The 18,358-nt window shown below is 36.8% G+C and overlaps 2 protein-coding genes and 1 long non-coding RNA gene across 14 annotated transcripts in view; 1 reads left to right on the forward strand and 2 right to left on the reverse strand.

The window, feature by feature from the left end:
- Nucleotides 1-226, reverse strand: part of FAM151B (family with sequence similarity 151 member B) — a 40,289-nt gene extending 40,063 nt beyond the window's left edge. For 2 of the 7 annotated variants that reach the window (XR_009261222.1, XM_058728541.1), the window contains exon 1: nucleotides 35-225. Coding sequence is in view for 4 of the 7 variants with exons in the window: in XM_058728541.1 (XP_058584524.1) it covers nucleotides 35-59 (25 nt within the window). In the remaining 3 variants the exon portion in view is untranslated. Of the gene's footprint in view, nucleotides 1-34 lie in introns of all 7 variants that reach the window. The other 5 variants (XR_009261236.1, XR_009261231.1, XM_058728533.1 and 2 more) reach the window with 4 other exon arrangements.
- A 47-nt stretch (nucleotides 227-273) lies between these two features.
- The window catches only part of LOC131510901 (uncharacterized), a 45,723-nt gene continuing 27,638 nt past the window's right edge, over nucleotides 274-18,358 (forward strand). For both annotated transcript variants that reach the window (XR_009261239.1, XR_009261238.1), the window contains exon 1: nucleotides 274-431. This is a non-coding gene — a long non-coding RNA (uncharacterized LOC131510901). The remainder of the gene's footprint in view (nucleotides 432-18,358) is intronic.
- Nucleotides 14,203-18,358, reverse strand: part of ZFYVE16 (zinc finger FYVE-type containing 16) — a 51,011-nt gene continuing 46,855 nt past the window's right edge. For 4 of the 5 annotated variants that reach the window (XM_058728474.1, XM_058728495.1, XM_058728465.1 and 1 more), the window contains 2 exons: nucleotides 18,125-18,292; nucleotides 14,203-14,920 (listed from right to left, as the gene is read on the reverse strand). In XM_058728474.1, the coding sequence (XP_058584457.1) occupies nucleotides 14,759-14,920; nucleotides 18,125-18,292 (330 nt within the window). In that variant the 3' untranslated portion in view covers nucleotides 14,203-14,758. Of the gene's footprint in view, nucleotides 14,921-18,124; nucleotides 18,293-18,358 lie in introns of those variants that run through there. The other variant, XR_009261219.1, reaches the window with a different exon arrangement.

Consider the following 18,358-nt stretch of genomic DNA (forward strand, 5'->3'; position numbering starts at 1 on the left):
TTCAGGGACCCACAAAGGCCGGATCCGCGCTTACCAGGGCCCCCAGCGGTCGCTGTCATGGCAACGACCGGCCGCAGTCCGCGGAGGCGCTGAGCCGTGGGCAACCGCCGCTGACCGTCACAGGTGGCGTGGAAACGCGACTCAACAAACAACACACTGTAAACAACAGAGCCGCCACCTACGGCCCACAGAGCGCCGGAGCCGAGGTTCCCCAGTCGGAGGCGGAAGGAGACCGGGAAGCGGTGCGCACGCGCAGAGACTGAGGCTCGAGTTGCGCGAGCGCGCAGTCTCCGCTCTGGTGTCCGCGGTCCAAGTGTCGCGCGAATTGCTCTTTTGAAAGGTAGTGGGAAAACGGGTTGTTCTTCTGAAGAACTTTACGTCTGGAAGGCAGAGGATGAAACGCCGAGATTGAAAGAAGTCACTTGCATGGGGTACGATTTTTCAAAGTTGGATATGTATATTTTTTTTATTTTAGTACCATCCTAAAATGACATGGAATCATTTCTCCATAAAAATGAGCGTTGCTTCACAAGGATTTTAGAAGTGAGAACTTGCAACTTTTGTCTCCCTCTTCTTCTGTACTAGTGTTCACTCAGGAAACACAACTGTGTTCTCTTACCCACTGTCTTCTTTGCCCTCAACTCCCTACTTTGCGCCAGCGACGCTGAAGCTAGAAAAAGACCTCAGGCAGAGTCAGACTGATCTGAGTTAGCAGCATAGCACTGCCATTTTCGGGTCCTGTGACCCTAATACAACTCAGTTGTCAAATTAAGATAACAACACATCACCTACGCATAACACGAATGGCAGCACTGCAGATTTTTATATCTTTTTAGTCTTTTTCACACTTGGGTTGTAATTATTTCAATTTGTCTTCAGTCAGGCTTTCAGTATTCTCTGGATGTTCTCTAGTTGAATCAAAAAGATTTCGAGAGTTTCAGAAAACAGTAAATTTCAATGATTTCAGTGGTCTTTAAAAAAAAAAAGATCTTTGAGATATATAATTGGTTGACTCGTATTTGATTTGCATTTCCCTAATGATAAAAAAAAGTTATACATTTAAAGTGTTCAAGTCAGCGTACTCATAGAATTTTGCAACTACACCACAATCAACATTTTGATCACCCCAAAGCAGCTGCTTTCCATTTCCTCCCCAACCCTTTGCAACCATAAATCTTATTTTTGTTTCTATGGATTTGCCTATGCTGGCCACTTCATATAAATGGAATCCTACAAGGTAATGGTCTTTGTGACTGGCTTCTTTCATTTAGCATATGTTTGCAAGCTTCGTCCACATTGTAGCATGCATCAGTATTTTATTCTTCATGACCTAGAAAATTTGCACTGTTTGTATATTTCACACTTGACCATTCATCAGTTAATGGACATTTGTGTTGTTTCTGCTTTTTGGCTACTAATGACTAAGCTGCTGTAAGCATTCATGTATAGATTCTGTGTGGAAGTATGTGGAAGGTATTTCTCTTGGAGTAGAATTACTGGTTTATACGGTAACTCTATGTTTAACTTTTTGAGGAACTGCCAGTTTTTCAAAGCAGCTACTCCATTTTACATTCCCTCCAGCAATGTATGAGGGTTCCAATTTATCTACATTCTCAACAGAGAATGCTGTCTGTTGCTATCTGTTGCTATCTGTTGATTTTTTTTAATGACAGCCATCCAAGTGGAAAATGAAGTATTGTCTCATTTTAGTCTTGACTTGCATTTCCCTAGTGATTAATCATGTTGACCATATTTTCAAATGCTTATTGACTATACATTTTCTTCGGAGAAAGGTTTATTCAAATCATTTGCTCATTTTTAATAGAGTTGTTTGTGGGGTTTTTTGTTGAATTATAAAAATTTCTTATAAAGTCTGACTACAAGCCCCTTAATATATATGATTTGCAAATATTTTCTCCCATTTTGTAGGTGCTTTTTTCACTTTCTTGATGGTATCAGTTGCAGTTCAAAAGTTTTTATCACCTATTGGTCACGGTATTAGGTCAATATTTTCATATATTTTATAATTACTGACTCAATTAAAATTACTGTTCACTGTCCATTTTTTAGAGCTGCATACTGAAGTATTTAGCATGAAATGATGATGTCTGAGATTTGGTTGAAGACACTCCCGAAAGAAATAAAGGGATAGATGAACCAAAAGTGGAAAATCTTGAAAATTGTTGAATCTGAGTTATAGGATCGGTACATGGAGCATCATCATACTATTTTCTCTACTTTTGAATGGGAATTTTCATACCAAATATGTATCTAATTGCTTTTTTTGGCACAAAGGAAAGGTTTCACGAGTTAAGGGTATATGATACATTGAGGAAAGGATAGCAGATACATAGAAACTTATGATATTAGAAAGTAACAAATGGGCATTGATCTGAGAATTTAGAGATGGTTTTGATGGTATAAATAAATAGGAATAAATAGTGTATTGTTAGTTCTGAGTAACCCAGTCTGGGTAGAAGTGGTGACGTTGTACATAGTAGAGGAGCGGAATAAGATGAGGCCATCAGGGGAGCATGACCTTTGATTCAGTATACATAACTCACTCTTGGGTGAGAGTGTAGCTGGCCTTAGAATTTGGTTATTTCCCACTCAGCACTTGTGTGTGTGTGTGTGTGTGTGTGTGCGTGCGTGTGTGTGTGTGTATACATATATATATATATACATAAATATACATATATATACATAAATATACAAATGATTGGCATAATTTGCAAGTCAAATTGACACAGACAACTGCAGATTGTCACAGAGGAGTGTTAAAGATTCTCATGATCACCCTGGCAGTGGTCTCCAAAAGCTCTTCTGCCTGTGAGAAGGACTTCTTTTATAAGACAGATACTTTGGGGCGCCTGGGTGGCTCAGTCGGTTGGGCATCCGACTTTGGCTTAGGTCATGATCTTGCTGTCCGTGGGTTCGAGCCCCACGTCGGGCTCTGTGCTGACAGCTCAGAGCCTGGAGCCTGTTTCGGATCCTGTGTCTCCCTCTCTCGGACCCTCCTCCGTTCATACTCTGTCTCTCTCTATCTCAAAAATAAATAAATGTTAAAAAAAAATTTATAAGACAGATACTTCAATAACTTACAAATTAGGTCATGATCTTGCTGTCCGTGGGTTCGAGCCCCACGTCGGGCTCTGTGCTGACAGCTCAGATCCTGGAGCCTGCTTCGGATTCTGTGTTTCCCTCTCTCTCTGCCCCTTCCCTGCTCATGCTGTGTCTCTCTCTGTCTCAAAAATAAATAAACATTTAAAAAGAAAGAAAGAAAGAAAGAAAGAAAGAAAGAAAGAAAGAAAGAAAGAAAGAAAGAAAGAAAGAAAGAAAGAAAGAAAGAAAGAAAGAAAGAAAGAAAAGAAAGAAAGAAAATAGCTTTTGATGGGGTGTGTGAATATCCTGAGGAGATTTGTTTTAAAGTGTGAGATGAGGCAGGAATTGTGGCTTAGAGTAGTATCTTATTTTCGGTAAGACTTTAATTTTAGTTTGTTTTCCAAATTTCTCTTAGAAGTCAGGGTTGTTGTTGTTCTTTAATAAATATGGTATCTCCTTAAATTCTGTGCAGAATTTTATGTTTATGTGTGTTTTTTCCTTGGGGAGGGAGTTTAGTTTCTTCATGACCTAAAACAATTAGAAAAATACTATATACTTACAGTATAGAGATTCTGAATAAGAATCTACCAAATTTTACTATTATAGAGAAGGTTAAGGTCAATGTGGTACAGAACTTTCAAGACAGAATAATCTGTTTTAATTTTTACACAGTTGCCACCATTTAATAATAGAAAAACAGTGAGCATATTAATCAGGGATAATAAAACTGAAACTTTTAGAAAAGCGGATTCATGATGATAGGATATATCCAGATTTATTTTAACTGTGACTCTTAGTCTTTAAGTCAGCTATTGTGAGACTAAACTTTGAGTACTTCTACTTTGTTTCTAGAATTTATCCTGAATATCACGCTGTTAGTTTGACTTGTCCACAAAGTCCTCCTTTTACTTTATACTTACAGTTGTTTTCAACTTAAATTGCAAAGGATGGGAACTAAGCTTTTAAAACCACTTACAGTTCAGAACATTACCTTTTATTCCCAGTGATTTGGGAATGCAAAAGCTTCGGTGTCTCTCTTTCTCTATGACTGACTGCTATAGCCCCAGTGAGAGCTCCTGGAACCACACTTATTTTGACAGAATGTGTTCAGTTTCTCTTTGTCCCCATATTTTGATATTTTGAGAAAGAGACAGTGCTCACGCAAGCATGAGTGGGAGATGCTTAGAGAGAGAGGATCCCAAGCAGGCTCCACATTGTCAGCACAGATCCTAGTGTGGGGCTTCTACTCATGAACCATGAGATCATGACCTGAGTCGAAATCAAGAGTCAGATGCTTAACCGACTGAGCCATCCAAGTGTCCCACTTTTGAATTTTTTATTTTACACAATTTCATTTTAATTTATATATTGACTTTTAAAAAGTAAATCTCCATGTGTATATTGTTTAGTGATTACTCTAGAGATTATTGCATCCCAAACTTTTTGCAATCTACTTTGAATTTTTGTCACGTTAAGTAAAATATAGAAACCTTACAACCATATAGGTCCCTTTACTATCCTCCCATTAGGATGTAGTTCTCTTATGTATTAGATCTATATATGGTGAACATCCTGTCAGTGTTATATATTTTTTATTTCAGCAGTTATACATATTTTAGCAAACTTAAAAGGTGAAGAAATAGTCCTTTCTATTTATTAAATATTACCATTTTTGTTGTTTTTCCTTCTTTCATGGCATTCCAAGGTTCCCTTTTCTATCATTTCCCTTCCCTATAAATTTTCATTACCATTTCTTTTACAGAAGTTCTGGTAGTGAATTATCTTACATTTTTCTTTTTCTGAAAATGTCTTTATTTCACTTTGATTCCTGAAGGATATATTTACTAGTTAAAGGATTCTGGGTTGATAATTGTTTTTGCTTCGTTTTTTTAAAGCACTCTACAAGTGATGTTCCACTTTCTCTGGTTTCTGGTAAGAAATACAACATAATTCAAATCTTTGTTCTCCAAAAAATGTGCAGTGTCCTTTTCCTCTGGCTCTTTCCAAGATCTTTATGTTTACTTCATCAGTTTGGTTATGGTGTGCCTGGGTATGGTTTTTAACTTTTTAGCATTTTCTATGCCAGTAGAACTGCTGTAAATATAATTTTAGGTAAATGTATATAAATTTATGTCTTTCACCACATTTTGGAAATTTTCAGTCATCCTTTTTTTTTTTAAATGTTTATTTATTTTTGAGAGGTGGGGAGGGGCAGAGAGAGAGGGAGAGAGAATCCCAAGCAGGCTCCACACTTTCAGCACAGAGCCTGATGCTGGATTCAAACTCATGAACCATGAGATCATGACCTGAGCTGAAACCAAGAGTCAGACGCTGAGCCACCCAGGCACCCCAGCCACCCAGGCACCCCAGCCATTATTTCTTCAAATGTTTTTTCTTCCAGTCTTTTCTCCTCTTCTTTTGCAACTCCTATAACATGAATATTAGGCCTTTTGATATTTTCTTATAAGTCTCAAAGCCTTTTTTTCCCTTTGTCATTTAGGCTGGATAATTTCTACTGATGTATCTTTAAATTTGCTGATGCTTCCTTGGTTGTCTCTATTCTATTAAAACCCTCTAGTAAATTTTTTGTTATTTGTATTTTTCACTTATAAAATTTCAATTTGGTTCTTTTTATAGCTTCTCTTTCTTTGGTGAAGACTTCTACCTTTCCATTCATTTCAATAGTGTTTGCCCTTGCTTTGTGGAACATGATTAAAATAACATGTTGTCTTTTTCTGATAATTCCAAAATTTGACTAACCCCAGAATTGGCTATTGTTGTCTTTTCCCTTTAGAGTTGTTTAGATCTCCCTAATGTTTTACATGTTATTTGGATTATTTCCTACATATATTGAATATTATGAAGCTCTCAGTCCTGTTCAAGTCTTCAGAAGAATGTTTTTGTTTTTGTTTGGTTTGTTTTAGCTTGTAGCCCATCCTGTTAGTTCAGGCCACATATCCTGGACAGCTGTATGTGGGTTGTGGTTCCAATGATAATTTAGTTTTCAATACCATTATAGTGCGGTTCTAATCTGCCCTGATCGTGCTCCACCCAGTGGCCAGTCTGAAACCTGCATCCAGGCATACCTCATTATATTGTCATTATATTGCACTTCACAGATAATTGTGTTTTTCACAAATTGAAGGTTTGTGGCAACCCTGTGTCAAACAAGTCTATCAGTGCCATTTTTCCAACAGCATTTTCTCACTGTAGTTTACTGAATATTTTTTTTTAATTTTTAAAATTTTTTAATTTATTTTTGAGACAGAGAGAGACAGAGCGTGAATGGGGGAGGGTCAGAGAGACAGGAAGACACAGAATCTGAAGCAGGCTCCAGGCTCTGAGCTGTCAGTACAGAGCCCGATGCAGGGCTCGAACTCACGGACCATGAGATCATGACCTGAGCCGAAGTCGGATGCTTAACCGACTAAGCCACTCAGGCGCCCCGGTTTACTGAATATTTTAAGCCCACTGTTGAGACCTACTGCTCAAAAAAAAGATTTCTCTCAAGATATGACAGCTCATTGACAATTCCCCTGGCCACCGAAGAGCTCTAATGGAGATGTACAATGAGATTAATGTTACTTTCATGCCTGCTAGTACTATATCCATTCTGCAGCCCGTTGATTAAGGAGTCATTTCTATTTTCAGGCCTTATTTAATAAATACATTTTGTGGGGCACCTGGGTGGCTGAGTCATTTGAGCATGTGACTCTTGATTTTGGCTCAGGTCATGATCCCAAGGTCGTGGGATTGACCCCTGCATTGGACTCTGTGCTGAACGTGGAGCCTAAGATTCTGTCTCTCCCTCTGCCCCTCATCCCTGCTTCCCACCCCCCCCCACACACACACTCTTTCTCAAAGAAAAAGAAAAAGAAAAAAATATTTTGTAAGGCTAGAGCTGTGTATTGATTCCTGTGATGGATCTGGGCAGTCATCTGAAAACCTTCTCGAAAGGATTCACCAGTGTAGATGCTGTTATGAACATTTGTGACTCATGGGAAGAGGTCAAAGTATCAACACTACCCGGTTTGGGAAAAGTTAATTCCAGCCCTCATGGATGATTTTGAGGGGTTCAGGGCTTCAGTGCAGGACATAACTACAGATGTGATGCAGATAGCAAGATAACTAGAATTAGAAGTAGAGCTGGAGATGTAACTGAATTGCTACCATCTCATGATAAAACTTGAACAGATGAGCACTTGCTTCTTATTGATGAGCAAAGAAAGTGGTTCCTTGAGATGATATCTACTCCCGTTGAAGATGCTGTGAAGATTACTGAAATGACACCAAAGATTTAGAATATTACATAAACTTGGTTGATAAAGACCCTCTACCAGCAAAAAGATTATGATGTGCTGAAAGCTCAAATGATGGTTAACATTTTTTAGCAATAAAGAATTTTAAAATTAAGGCATGTAAGTTGTTTTTTAGACATAATGCTATCACAGCTTAGTAAAAAACAGTATAGTATGAACATAACTTTTATGTGTGCTGGGAAGTCAAAAAATTCAAATTTGACTTGCTTTATTGTGATATTTGCTTTATGCCACATTATCTCTGAGTTAATGCCTATAGTGATATGCAGTGTAGTTCAGTGTTTAAAACCCTTACTGAGCTGCTTCTGGTCAGTTTCACACATGCACAGCTTGGGACTGGTCCCAGGATTTTATACACAAATTTGGAGGTTCACTTCCTATGATCTTTACCCACATTCTCTGGTTCCAAGATCCTCCTCCTTGGTCTTCTGGTAGAAGGTCGGGGCTTTCGGCCTCCCTTAACCATTCCCAGTATTCCACCCAGCAGTCTGATTGTCTGCCACCACTGCACCAGTGGGTAGAGGGGGGTGATGCTGTTTTGCTGTCTCTAGCTTGGTGTAGGGCAAGGTTCCCTCACAGGGTTTACACCTGGTGAGGAGGGTGTGTGTGTGTGTGCACGAGCGCGCATGCTGCTTTTCTGCAGCTCTCCAGGAATAAGGCAAGTAAATTCAAAAGGTCTGTCTCATGGCCCCAACTCCTTTTTTCCTGTGTTTTTGACTAGAGAGAGCAAAACTGTTACTTGGACTCTGTGCCAGCTGGCAGTTCCTGTTTTCCTATGTGTCTATAATGATTCCTTTTTGTTTGGGAGTTGTCTAGCTTCCTAAATCTGTGGAGTAATGTCTTTCATCAGTTTTCAAAAGTTTATATTTAAAAATATTTGTTGAGGGGTGCCTGGGTGGCTCAATCAGTTAAGCGTCCAACTTTGGCTCAAGTCATGATCTTACAGCTAATGGGTTTGAGCTCAGCCATTGGGCTCTGTGCTAACAGCTTCAGATTCTGTGTCTCCATCTCTCTGCCCCTCCCCTGCTTGTGTTCTCTCTCAAAATTAAACATTACAATTTTTTTTTAATATTTATTCATTTTTGAAAGACAGAGACAGAGCACAAACGGGGGAGAGCTAGAGAGAGAAGGAGACACAGAATCTGAAGCAGGCTCCAGGCTCCAAGCAGTCAGCACTGAGCCTGATGCAGGGCTCTAACTCACAGACCACGAGATCACGACCTGAGCCAAAGTCAGCCACTTAACCCACTTAGCCACCCAGGTGCCCCTAAAAAAAAATGTTTTTAAGTATTTGTTGTGTCCTATTCTGCTGTCTCCTGAAGCTAGTTAAGCATATATTATGACTTCTCAATACCTGCTGTATATGTTTCTTTCCATCTTTCCAACTTGTTGTCTTTCCAGGCTGCACCTCTGGAGAATTTTTCCTGATTTATATCCTTATTTATAAATTTTCCCCAGTGGCTGTATTCTATCCTACCATTAAACCTACTTAATTAGAGCTTTAGAGTTTTTATATATTCTTGCAACATGTGTATTCAGTGTTTTCCCACATTAGCTCCATCACTTTTTATGGTGTCCCATTCCCTTCAGGTACCTCACACCTATTTTTTAAACACAGAAATCAGGAATCTAATACCTAAAGGAGTTTTTCATTATTTCTACTAGTTCTTGGCTCTGGAGTCATTTCCTTACATGACTCCTTATTTAACTGTGTGTTAGTAAATGTTATACTTGAAAAGTAATTTGAGGCCTGTAATGAAGTTACTTTGCTATGGAGAAGATTTACGTTTTTATTCCTTCTGCAGAGTGGAACACCTTAAAGCAAGTTAAATGCTTAAGTTTGGATGATGTAGGCAATTCTAAATTTGGCTACAGTTTTATAATACTTTGTACTTCTGGTTCCTCCCCATCCCAAGACTAAAACCCTTTGGGGTTGGTGTGTCTCAGCCTTGCGGGAAAATTCCCATTAGGTTCATGATTCTGATTAGATGCACAACCTTGTGTGGCTCTTGAACTTTGACATCTACCCCCCCTCACCCTGTAAGTTTGTCTCAAATAGGACCACATGCCAACTTCTCTTTTTCTCTTTCCTCTTGAACATTCCTGTCTAATATCTTGATGCTTTAAGAGTTTTGTATTTTAATCACCTTAGGTTTTCAGCAGAAGAATGGATCTAAGTATCCCAACATGCAATTCCCAGAAACAGGAAGTTTCCCACAACTCCATCTTTGTTCCTATATGGCCAAACCCTATTCTATTGGTATTCTCTGCACATAGCACATCCTACTTGTGGCATGTAATCCATAAATGTTGCTAGGAAATATGCTTTATTCTATTAAGAGTTAATCACTTTTAGCAATTTTTGTGTATAGCTGCTCAAAAATATTATATTAGTTATCTAATAGTACTTGCTGCATATAACAAATCACCAGAAAATTTAGCACCAGAAAAATTTATAATCTTAGTTTCTGAGGTTCAGGAATCAGAGAATGGCTTATTTTGGTGGTTATCGTGAGATCACAGCCTTTTGGCTGTGACTGCAATTTGAAGGCTTGACTGGGGTTGTAGGATCCACTTCCACTCATTTGGCTGTTGGCTTCAGTTCTTTGTCAAATGGGCCTCCCCATGGTGCTGCCCGTGCCTGGCACCTGGCTTCCCCGAGAATGAGTGATCTAATAGACAGGAAGGGAGGCACAGAGTGAAGAAGAAAGGATAGAAAAAAAAGGAGGAAAGGAAGAGTGGGAAGAAATGCACCAAAGATAGAAGGGATAGTTTTTCACAACAGTCTTAGAAATAACATCCCAACCCTTCTGCCATATTCTATTGGTCGCAAAGACCAATAGTGTTATGTGGGAGGGACTACACAAGGGTATGAATATCAGGAGGTAGGGATCACTGGGGGTTATATTGGAGGCTGGGAAGCACTGTATTTTACCAAAAGAAAAAGAAAACCTTTATTATATTCAGAGGTTCATAATAAAGCACTTGAGTTAGACCTACTTCTTCATTTGTATAAAGCATGAAAAATATGGTTGCAATTTTCAGTGCAGATGCACAAAGTATTTCCTAAAGAGTGTTAAATATTAAATTGTTCCAAGCTTAATACAAAAGAAAAAATAAAAGATTTGAAACTACAAAAATCTGATGTGAAAAGAAAATGTCGATTATATAGCAAAAGATAAATTTAAACGGCAAGGCTTGGTGTCTTAAAAAATTTTAAGTATAGGGGCGCCTGGGTGGCGCAGTCGGTTAAGCGTCCGACTTCAGCCAGGTCACGATCTCGCGGTCCGTGAGTTTGAGCCCCGCGTCAGGCTCTGGGCCGATGGCTCGGAGCCTGGAGCCTGTTTCCGACTCTGTGTCTCCCTCTCTCTCTGCCCCTCCCCCGTTCATGCTCTGTCTCTCTCTGTCCCAAAAATAAATAAAAACAAAAAAACAAAAAAAAAAAAAAAATTTTAAGTATAGCTCAAATAAAAAATAAGCTTGGAAGTGTTTTAGTAATAAAATTGTTATGAGAAAAATAGTCCTCCCACTGAAACATATGGTCCTAATTCCAGTAACAGGATTTTGTCTTTCTGCAATTAATAAGCTTCTATCAATAGTGGTTTGAGAAGGAACAAAACCTTTAAAATTCTAAATATGAACCTCATAACTCAAAGTAATTGAGGAAGTGAATGTGTTCTTCAGTATAAACACCATGCTACATTTTTTTGTATAAAAAATGAAGAGGAAAAAATACATGTATCTGTATTTGCTGCTACTACACCTAAACTGTGAGAAGATACATATGAAATGGGACTCCTGGGTGGCTCAGTTGGTTAAGCGGCCGACTTCGGCTCAGGTCATGATCTCACAGTTCATGGGTTCAAGCTCTGCGTCAGGCTCTGTGCTGACAGCTCGGAGCCTGGAGCCTGCTTCGGATTCTGGGTCTCCCCCTCTCTCTGCCCCTCCCCCACTCATGCTCTCTCTCAAAAATAAATAGAACATTAAAAAAATTAAAAAAAAAAGAAACTAATAAAAATGATTACTTGTTGAGATTGGAGGGTAAGAAGAACAAGGTAGACACGTGGAAGGTAAATTTTACATTGATAAGTTTCTTTTTAATGTTTATTTTTCTTTTTGACAGAGAGACACACAGAGACAGAGACAGAGAGCAAGGGGGGGTGGGAGGGGCAGAGAGAGAGGGAGACACAGGATCCGAAGCAGGGTACGGGCTCTGAGTTGTCAGCACACAGCCAGCATGGGGCTCAAACCCATGAACTGCAAGATCATGACCTGAGCTGAAATTGAATGCTTAACCAACTGAACCACCCAGATGACCCTACAATAAGTTTTGTATATTCTGATTTTTGAATCATGTGTGTGTGTCTGTGTAAATATATATATAATATATAAATATATATGAAACTTTTTAAATTTTTTAATATTGGGGGGGGGGGAGAATGAGTGGGGGAGGGGCAGCGAAGGGGAAAGAGAGAGAATCCCAAGCAGGCTCTGCACTGCCTGATGTAAGGCTTGAACTCACAATCCATGAGATCGTGACCTGAGCCAAAATCAGAAGTTGGACATTCAACCAACTGAGCCACCCAGGCACCCCTGAAATATATTTTTTTAATCACAAAGAAAAAAATTAAAACCTAAGATGGTTTTGTAGGTTTCTGGTTTATTTCAGGATATTTTCTTTTAAAATAGGAGTCAAGTTATCAAAGTTATACTTGCTACTAAAAAAAGAAAAGTTCTGTTCTTATAAAACAATATTTGAATCTAGGCTATTATAAATTTAGGCAGTTGAGATACCATAGTCAGGCTACTGCTTTTATGATTAAATCAGAAGGTGAGATATTCATACAAGAGAAGGTCCAGTCTTTCTATGTATTACCTACTTTTCAGATTTTTATCTCTTACCTAGCCGAGTTTAATGCCCACTATCTAACAAGTTCTCAGGTAACCTTCTCCTTATTGGTATAGCCATCCTCCTGGGTTGTTTTCCAACCATGTAGTCAAGATTCATATCTCTATTTTAGCAATTACTTTTACTTTGTTAATTATCTGCTTCACATATTCAGTTCCATTAGGGACAGAAATATTTTATTCATCTGTCAACCAGTGAAGCCTAATAAAGTGCTCTGTACATAGCAAGTATATAGACACAAAGTTTGTTTGGTGGCTGCATAGAACAAGTGGGCTAGATTTTACTTCGTATTTCAAAATTCAGAGAAAGAGAGCAATACTAAAAGGCGTAAGACCAAAACAGATCAGTGCAGACTGAATACAAAGAACCATTCTATTTCTTCACCTTTAAAAAAATTAAAATTTCAAAATAAGTACCAATGTGAAGAACATGACCAAATAAGTAACAATGGCATTCAGAAACATATTGTACAGCTACAAAGAACACTTCAAAATGTGCCTCCAAAGGCACATTATTCCAATTTTTATTAATTGTAGAGACTTTATGAAAACAAATCCAAATCCTATCCTATCCTATATCAAGGGAAGCACCCTGCACCAAATTGTTATTTTAAAGTAATTTCAGTATTCATAGACTGTGCAACTACTTATACTACAAAATAAACACACAGTATACACAGAAAACATAAACTGAGTTTGATATGCAATTGTTTTTATCCTATACCATTCAATAAATTTCACAGGTTACTTTGTGTTGCCTTTTTATTTAATAGCTGCAACATTTTACATTGCTTATGAAGTAGCTACTTCCAGGAGACTGATAATCTCCTTCATAGGGTGTCTTTGGCTAGTACTACAGATGTGATTCAGTAGGAACCATATGACCAATGGAGTAAAATTCTCAGTCTCTCCTAGCCTGAGACTCAGATCCTGAGTTATAACCCTGACTTGGTCTTCATAAGTATTTTTCTTACATCAGGGTTATTTAGTGTTGAGATGCTTCATAAGTCTTTTTCTTACATCAGGGTTATTTAGTGTAGTTTTCTTTTTTCTTGAAATATACAATGAGTGTTTTGATACAAAAACATATACCACATAAGAATAAAAAAGAAACATGAAAATAATGATTATATTCATATAATGTAAATTATAGGACTAACTAAAATATCCCCTTTACTTTTTTTTTTTTTAACACAAAGTACTTCTTACAATTTGCTGTTTGAAGAGGAAAGTTCTGTAACAGTTTCAAACACATAGAATTTAACTTAGGTTAATATCCTGTTATAAAAAATAACTACCATATAGAGAATATAAAATATGCAAAAGTAATTAGTTCATTAAAATGTATATTTAGTACATTGGTGTCACTGAAAATATGCAGACTCGCCAAGAAAGTTCTAAGGTTTAAAGGAGAAGTTAAAAAAAATCCTGTTTCAGGCTTCATTTATTGCTACATAATGACTACTTCAAGGGTCATATGGCCTGTTGTCCATCACTCTTAGAAGTGGTAAATACAGTGGGGTATATTTTGGAAGGAAAGGAGAAAACATAATGCACTGCAATACAAAAATATTACCTATTTATAAATTATTAAAGACTTATAAAACATATACTGAATCACATGTTTTTGCTATAAAAACAATGTATTTAAATATATAAGCACAAAATTCTGAAGCACCCACAATTATTTTAAGAATACCCATTTAATAAAGAAGAAAACCATATATATATGTGTGTGTGTATATATATATATATACATATATATATATGTATATATATATGTGTATATATATATATGTATGTATATATATATGTATATATATATATACGTATATATATATAATAATTTGTGAAGAAAAAGGCAAAATTCTGATTTTGATCCAAATAATCAGAGTTTATCTAATCATGGAGGTAGGTCTCCACTCCAATTATACAAATACGTTATCTGCCTTATTCAAAGAATTATAAGACTAAGATCTGGAAACTGTGCCATTGAAATTCATTTTTAACAGACTCTAGAAGCCAGCAATGTAACTGGCATATGTAACAGCTATTTCCCTCATAAGGTTACATCTGAAAAGAGCCTTCATTAAAATCATTCTTGGCATAAAGAGGTATACATAAGTGCAGATACTTTGGCTTTGCATTTAAATAACACAGTAAATGCTACAAATTTATTAAAGACAGAAAAAATCTTTGTCTTTATAGAACTTGTATTAAGTCAGAGCTTCAAAAACTGTGGGTCTCTTAAATTTTTAGAGATTTAAATATTGTGCTAATGATTTAAAAAGATCATTTCCTACCTAAAAAGCAAAACTTACATGTTTCAAACAGCAAATCTTTACTTTTAGTGTCTGTGGCATTTCAGTTTTAGTGGATTTAGTTTTAACAAATTACTTTGCAATATATAATATTACTCATATCTTTCACTAAAAAAGATTTTCTATAATGAAAAATACTAATTCTATTTCTAATGGTAAACTAGTAGAGCTGGAGGTCCCACCATGGAGTACAGGGATTAGAGCACTATCAAGATCATTTAAATAATGCTGAGGAAGAAGTCGGCCATCAGATCCTGCCTGAAATTCAACCTGGAAAAAAAAAAATCTTGATAAATCAACCCTAGAAAGTAAGCAATCTTGCTTAACTCAGCAGATGAATACAAACTATTATAAAATATCAGTTTAAGCATGTTAAGAAAATACTTGATAAATACTTCATAAACTAATGTTTCACATCTCCTATATATTCTTTTATCTGCTGCATAAGTTGTAAGTGTCTTTCCCATAGACATCATGAAAATTGTTTAAATACCACTACTTCATACTTCAGGTTTCTTCTCAATGCACATGTAAACACACTAGAGAACTAAGGTTTTAAATAATTGCCAACATGACTTATAAATAAAAACCTATGGTATTAAAAAAAATCTACTTAAAATTATTTTGAATTTGTTGTTGCAAAAATATTTAATATTTGAATTTAATGTTGCTGGTGAAAATTACATTTTAATACATTTGACTAAAAAAAATAATTGGGCTACTGAAACAAATAATTACCAGATGCTTAATTGAAAAAGGAATTTTTAATAGTAAGATCAAAGTAGAAGTTCTTTCCAAAAGAACTATGAGTATAACACATCCTGACTGAAGAAAAGCAAACCCTCAGTATATGAACTCATTCATGTTTAGATTAACCATTCTAATGAAGAACCTGCTTTAAAATTGATTATATTGGATGTTGGAAACAGAAATGCACATTAAAAGAATACTGGAGTATCATTTTTTACCTATAAAATTGGTAAAAGTCAAAAATTTGATTACATACTGCTTTGATAAAGATTTGGGGGAAGAACTCTCTCACACAAATTGTGGTAGTAACCTCTGTTTGAGACAATATGGTAATATCTATTGAGTACAAACTTACACCTGGCAATTCTACTCTAAGAATGTTATATACTCACAGTTATGCAGAAGCAAAATATTGTGGATAACCTAAATGTCAATCAGTACATAAAAACTAGTTATAAATAAATTATAGTACATTTATATAAGAAATGACTACTATGCAACTGTTAAAAAGAATATGTAGTCATATGAAATATCTCTAAAACATAGATTGAAAGAGCAAGGTTAAAAAATAAGAGTAAAAGGAGGAATAAAAAGGATTTATATACTTATTTGCTTGTACATGCAAAAATTCATAAAGACTACATAGAAATGGGTAACACTGATTGCGTGACCAGGAATGGAGGATGAAGAAGAGTATGGAGATAGACTATAGGGGTTGGGAGTCAAGAGTGGGAAGGAGATCTTTCCAGGGCTATTATCTTATACAGCTCTACTGGGAACCATTTACATTATAACCTGGAGTTAATATCTCTAGGGGCTACCCATTACATGGACTACAACATGAATATTGCTCTCTGGAAATGTTTGAAAAGATGGTCCTATTATACACGCTTGTGAGACAACAGAATATATATATCATTCTCTGCCCCTGGTTTCTGGTATAGGGCTCCTGACACCCTAGTAATTATATATATATGTATATATACGTACATACACATATATACATATATACATATATATATATATGTATACATACACACATATACATATATATACACACATACACGTATATATACGTATATATATGTATATATATGTATGTATATGTATATATGTATATACGTGTATATATATATACATATATATATTCACACATATTTTTTTTTAATTTGTTTTGAGAGATAGAGCTCAAGCTGGGGAGGTGCAGAGAGAGAGGGTGAGAGAGAATCCCAAGAAGGCTCCATGCTGTCAATGCAGAGCCCAAGGCGGGACTCCATCCCACCATGAAATCATGACCTGCTCCAAGATCAAGAGTTGCACACTTAACCGACTGAGCCACTCAGATACCTCTACCCTTGTAATTTCTTAATTGATAAGAACACTGTTAAGTGTCTCTTGTTCTCCTATTTGTATTTTACACTGTCCATGACACAGGGCTCCTAAAAACCCTTATACATTCCTAAGTGATAAGAGCACTAGGAGTATCTTTTACTCTAATGAAGTGACTCTGGGTGGGTTCCTGAATGGGGACTGGTCACCAGAAAGACCAAGCCATAATTAGAAGCTTTAGATTTTTCAGCTCTACCCTTACCTGTCCAGAGAGGGGAGAGGGGCTAAAAATGGCATTACTATTTGATCCTACCAACATAAGAAAGCCTCCATAAAATCCCACTAGTGGGGAGTTTAGAGAGCTTTAGGCTGGCTAATACAGCCATACTAGGAGGGTAACATACCCCAACTTCACTGGGACAGACGTGCCTATGCTTGAGAACCTCCCAGACTTCACCCTATGTATATGTCTTCATCTGTGTATATCCTTTAATAAACTGGTAAACATAAGTGTTTCCCTGAATTCTGTGAGCCACTCTAGGAAATTAATTAAAACCAAGGAGGAGGTTGTTAGAATTTCTGATCTATAGCTGGTTGTTCAGAAACAGAGCGGACAACCTGGGCTTATGATTAGCATCTGAAGGGGTGTGGGGGAACAGTCTTGTAGGAATGAACCCTTAACCTATGGGATCTGATGTTCTCTCTCTGGGTATAAAGTGTCAAAATTGAGTTGAATTTCTGGATATCCTGCTGGAGTCTGAGAACCACTTGCCGGTGGGTGTAGTTTCTCTACATATCTGGTAACCAGAAGTGTTAGAAATGAAGAATTTTGTGTGAGTAGTAAAGGAGACTCACAGGAAGGAAAGACACATTAGAGAAAAACAAAGGAAAGAAGACTAAGGTTTTCCTTTTTTTAACATTTCTCGACTTCTGTAATCTTAAATCATGTGAACAAAGTCAGAATTTAAAAAATTAAAAACCTACTTATCAAGTAGGACTGCTATGGTGCAGAGGTCAGCAAACTATGGCCCGTGGGCCAACCTGGCCCACCAGTTATTTTGTAAACAAACTTTCACTGGAACACAGTGAACTCATTAGTTTATATACGGTCTATGGCTGCTTTTGCACTATAATGGCAGGACTGAATAGTTAGTTGTAAAAGCCGTCAGCCCACAATGCCTAAGATATTTACTGTCTCACCTTTTACATAAAAGTTTGCTGACCACTGTTGAAGAGTTAAAGATGATAATGTACATGCAATGTGTAGTACACATTGATGTTCAACAAATTTTAGTTCTCTTCATTTGTCCCAAATAAAAGGTTAAAGAAAAAACTTTTGATTATTTAATATATGATACATTCATTTCAAAAATACATTACCAAAAAATGCCTCACCATATCAGTATCAGTGGAAACTCTGAGACCAATTTTATTCATCCCATTACTCTTCAGAGTTTTCAGGTGAGGACACAGTGCAGCACTACAAGCCATGGCTATTTCTTTTGCAAACTGATAACAAGTTGCTGAAATAGATAAATCCTGGTCCTTTAGAAAGTAGAACACCTGAAATGTATTTAATTAGGAAACAAGTCATGATTAAGATTAAAAGTAGCTTGAAAAATACAACTG

Source organism: Neofelis nebulosa, chromosome 1 (assembly GCF_028018385.1).
Source record: "Neofelis nebulosa isolate mNeoNeb1 chromosome 1, mNeoNeb1.pri, whole genome shotgun sequence".
Lineage (NCBI taxonomy): Eukaryota > Metazoa > Chordata > Mammalia > Carnivora > Felidae > Neofelis > Neofelis nebulosa.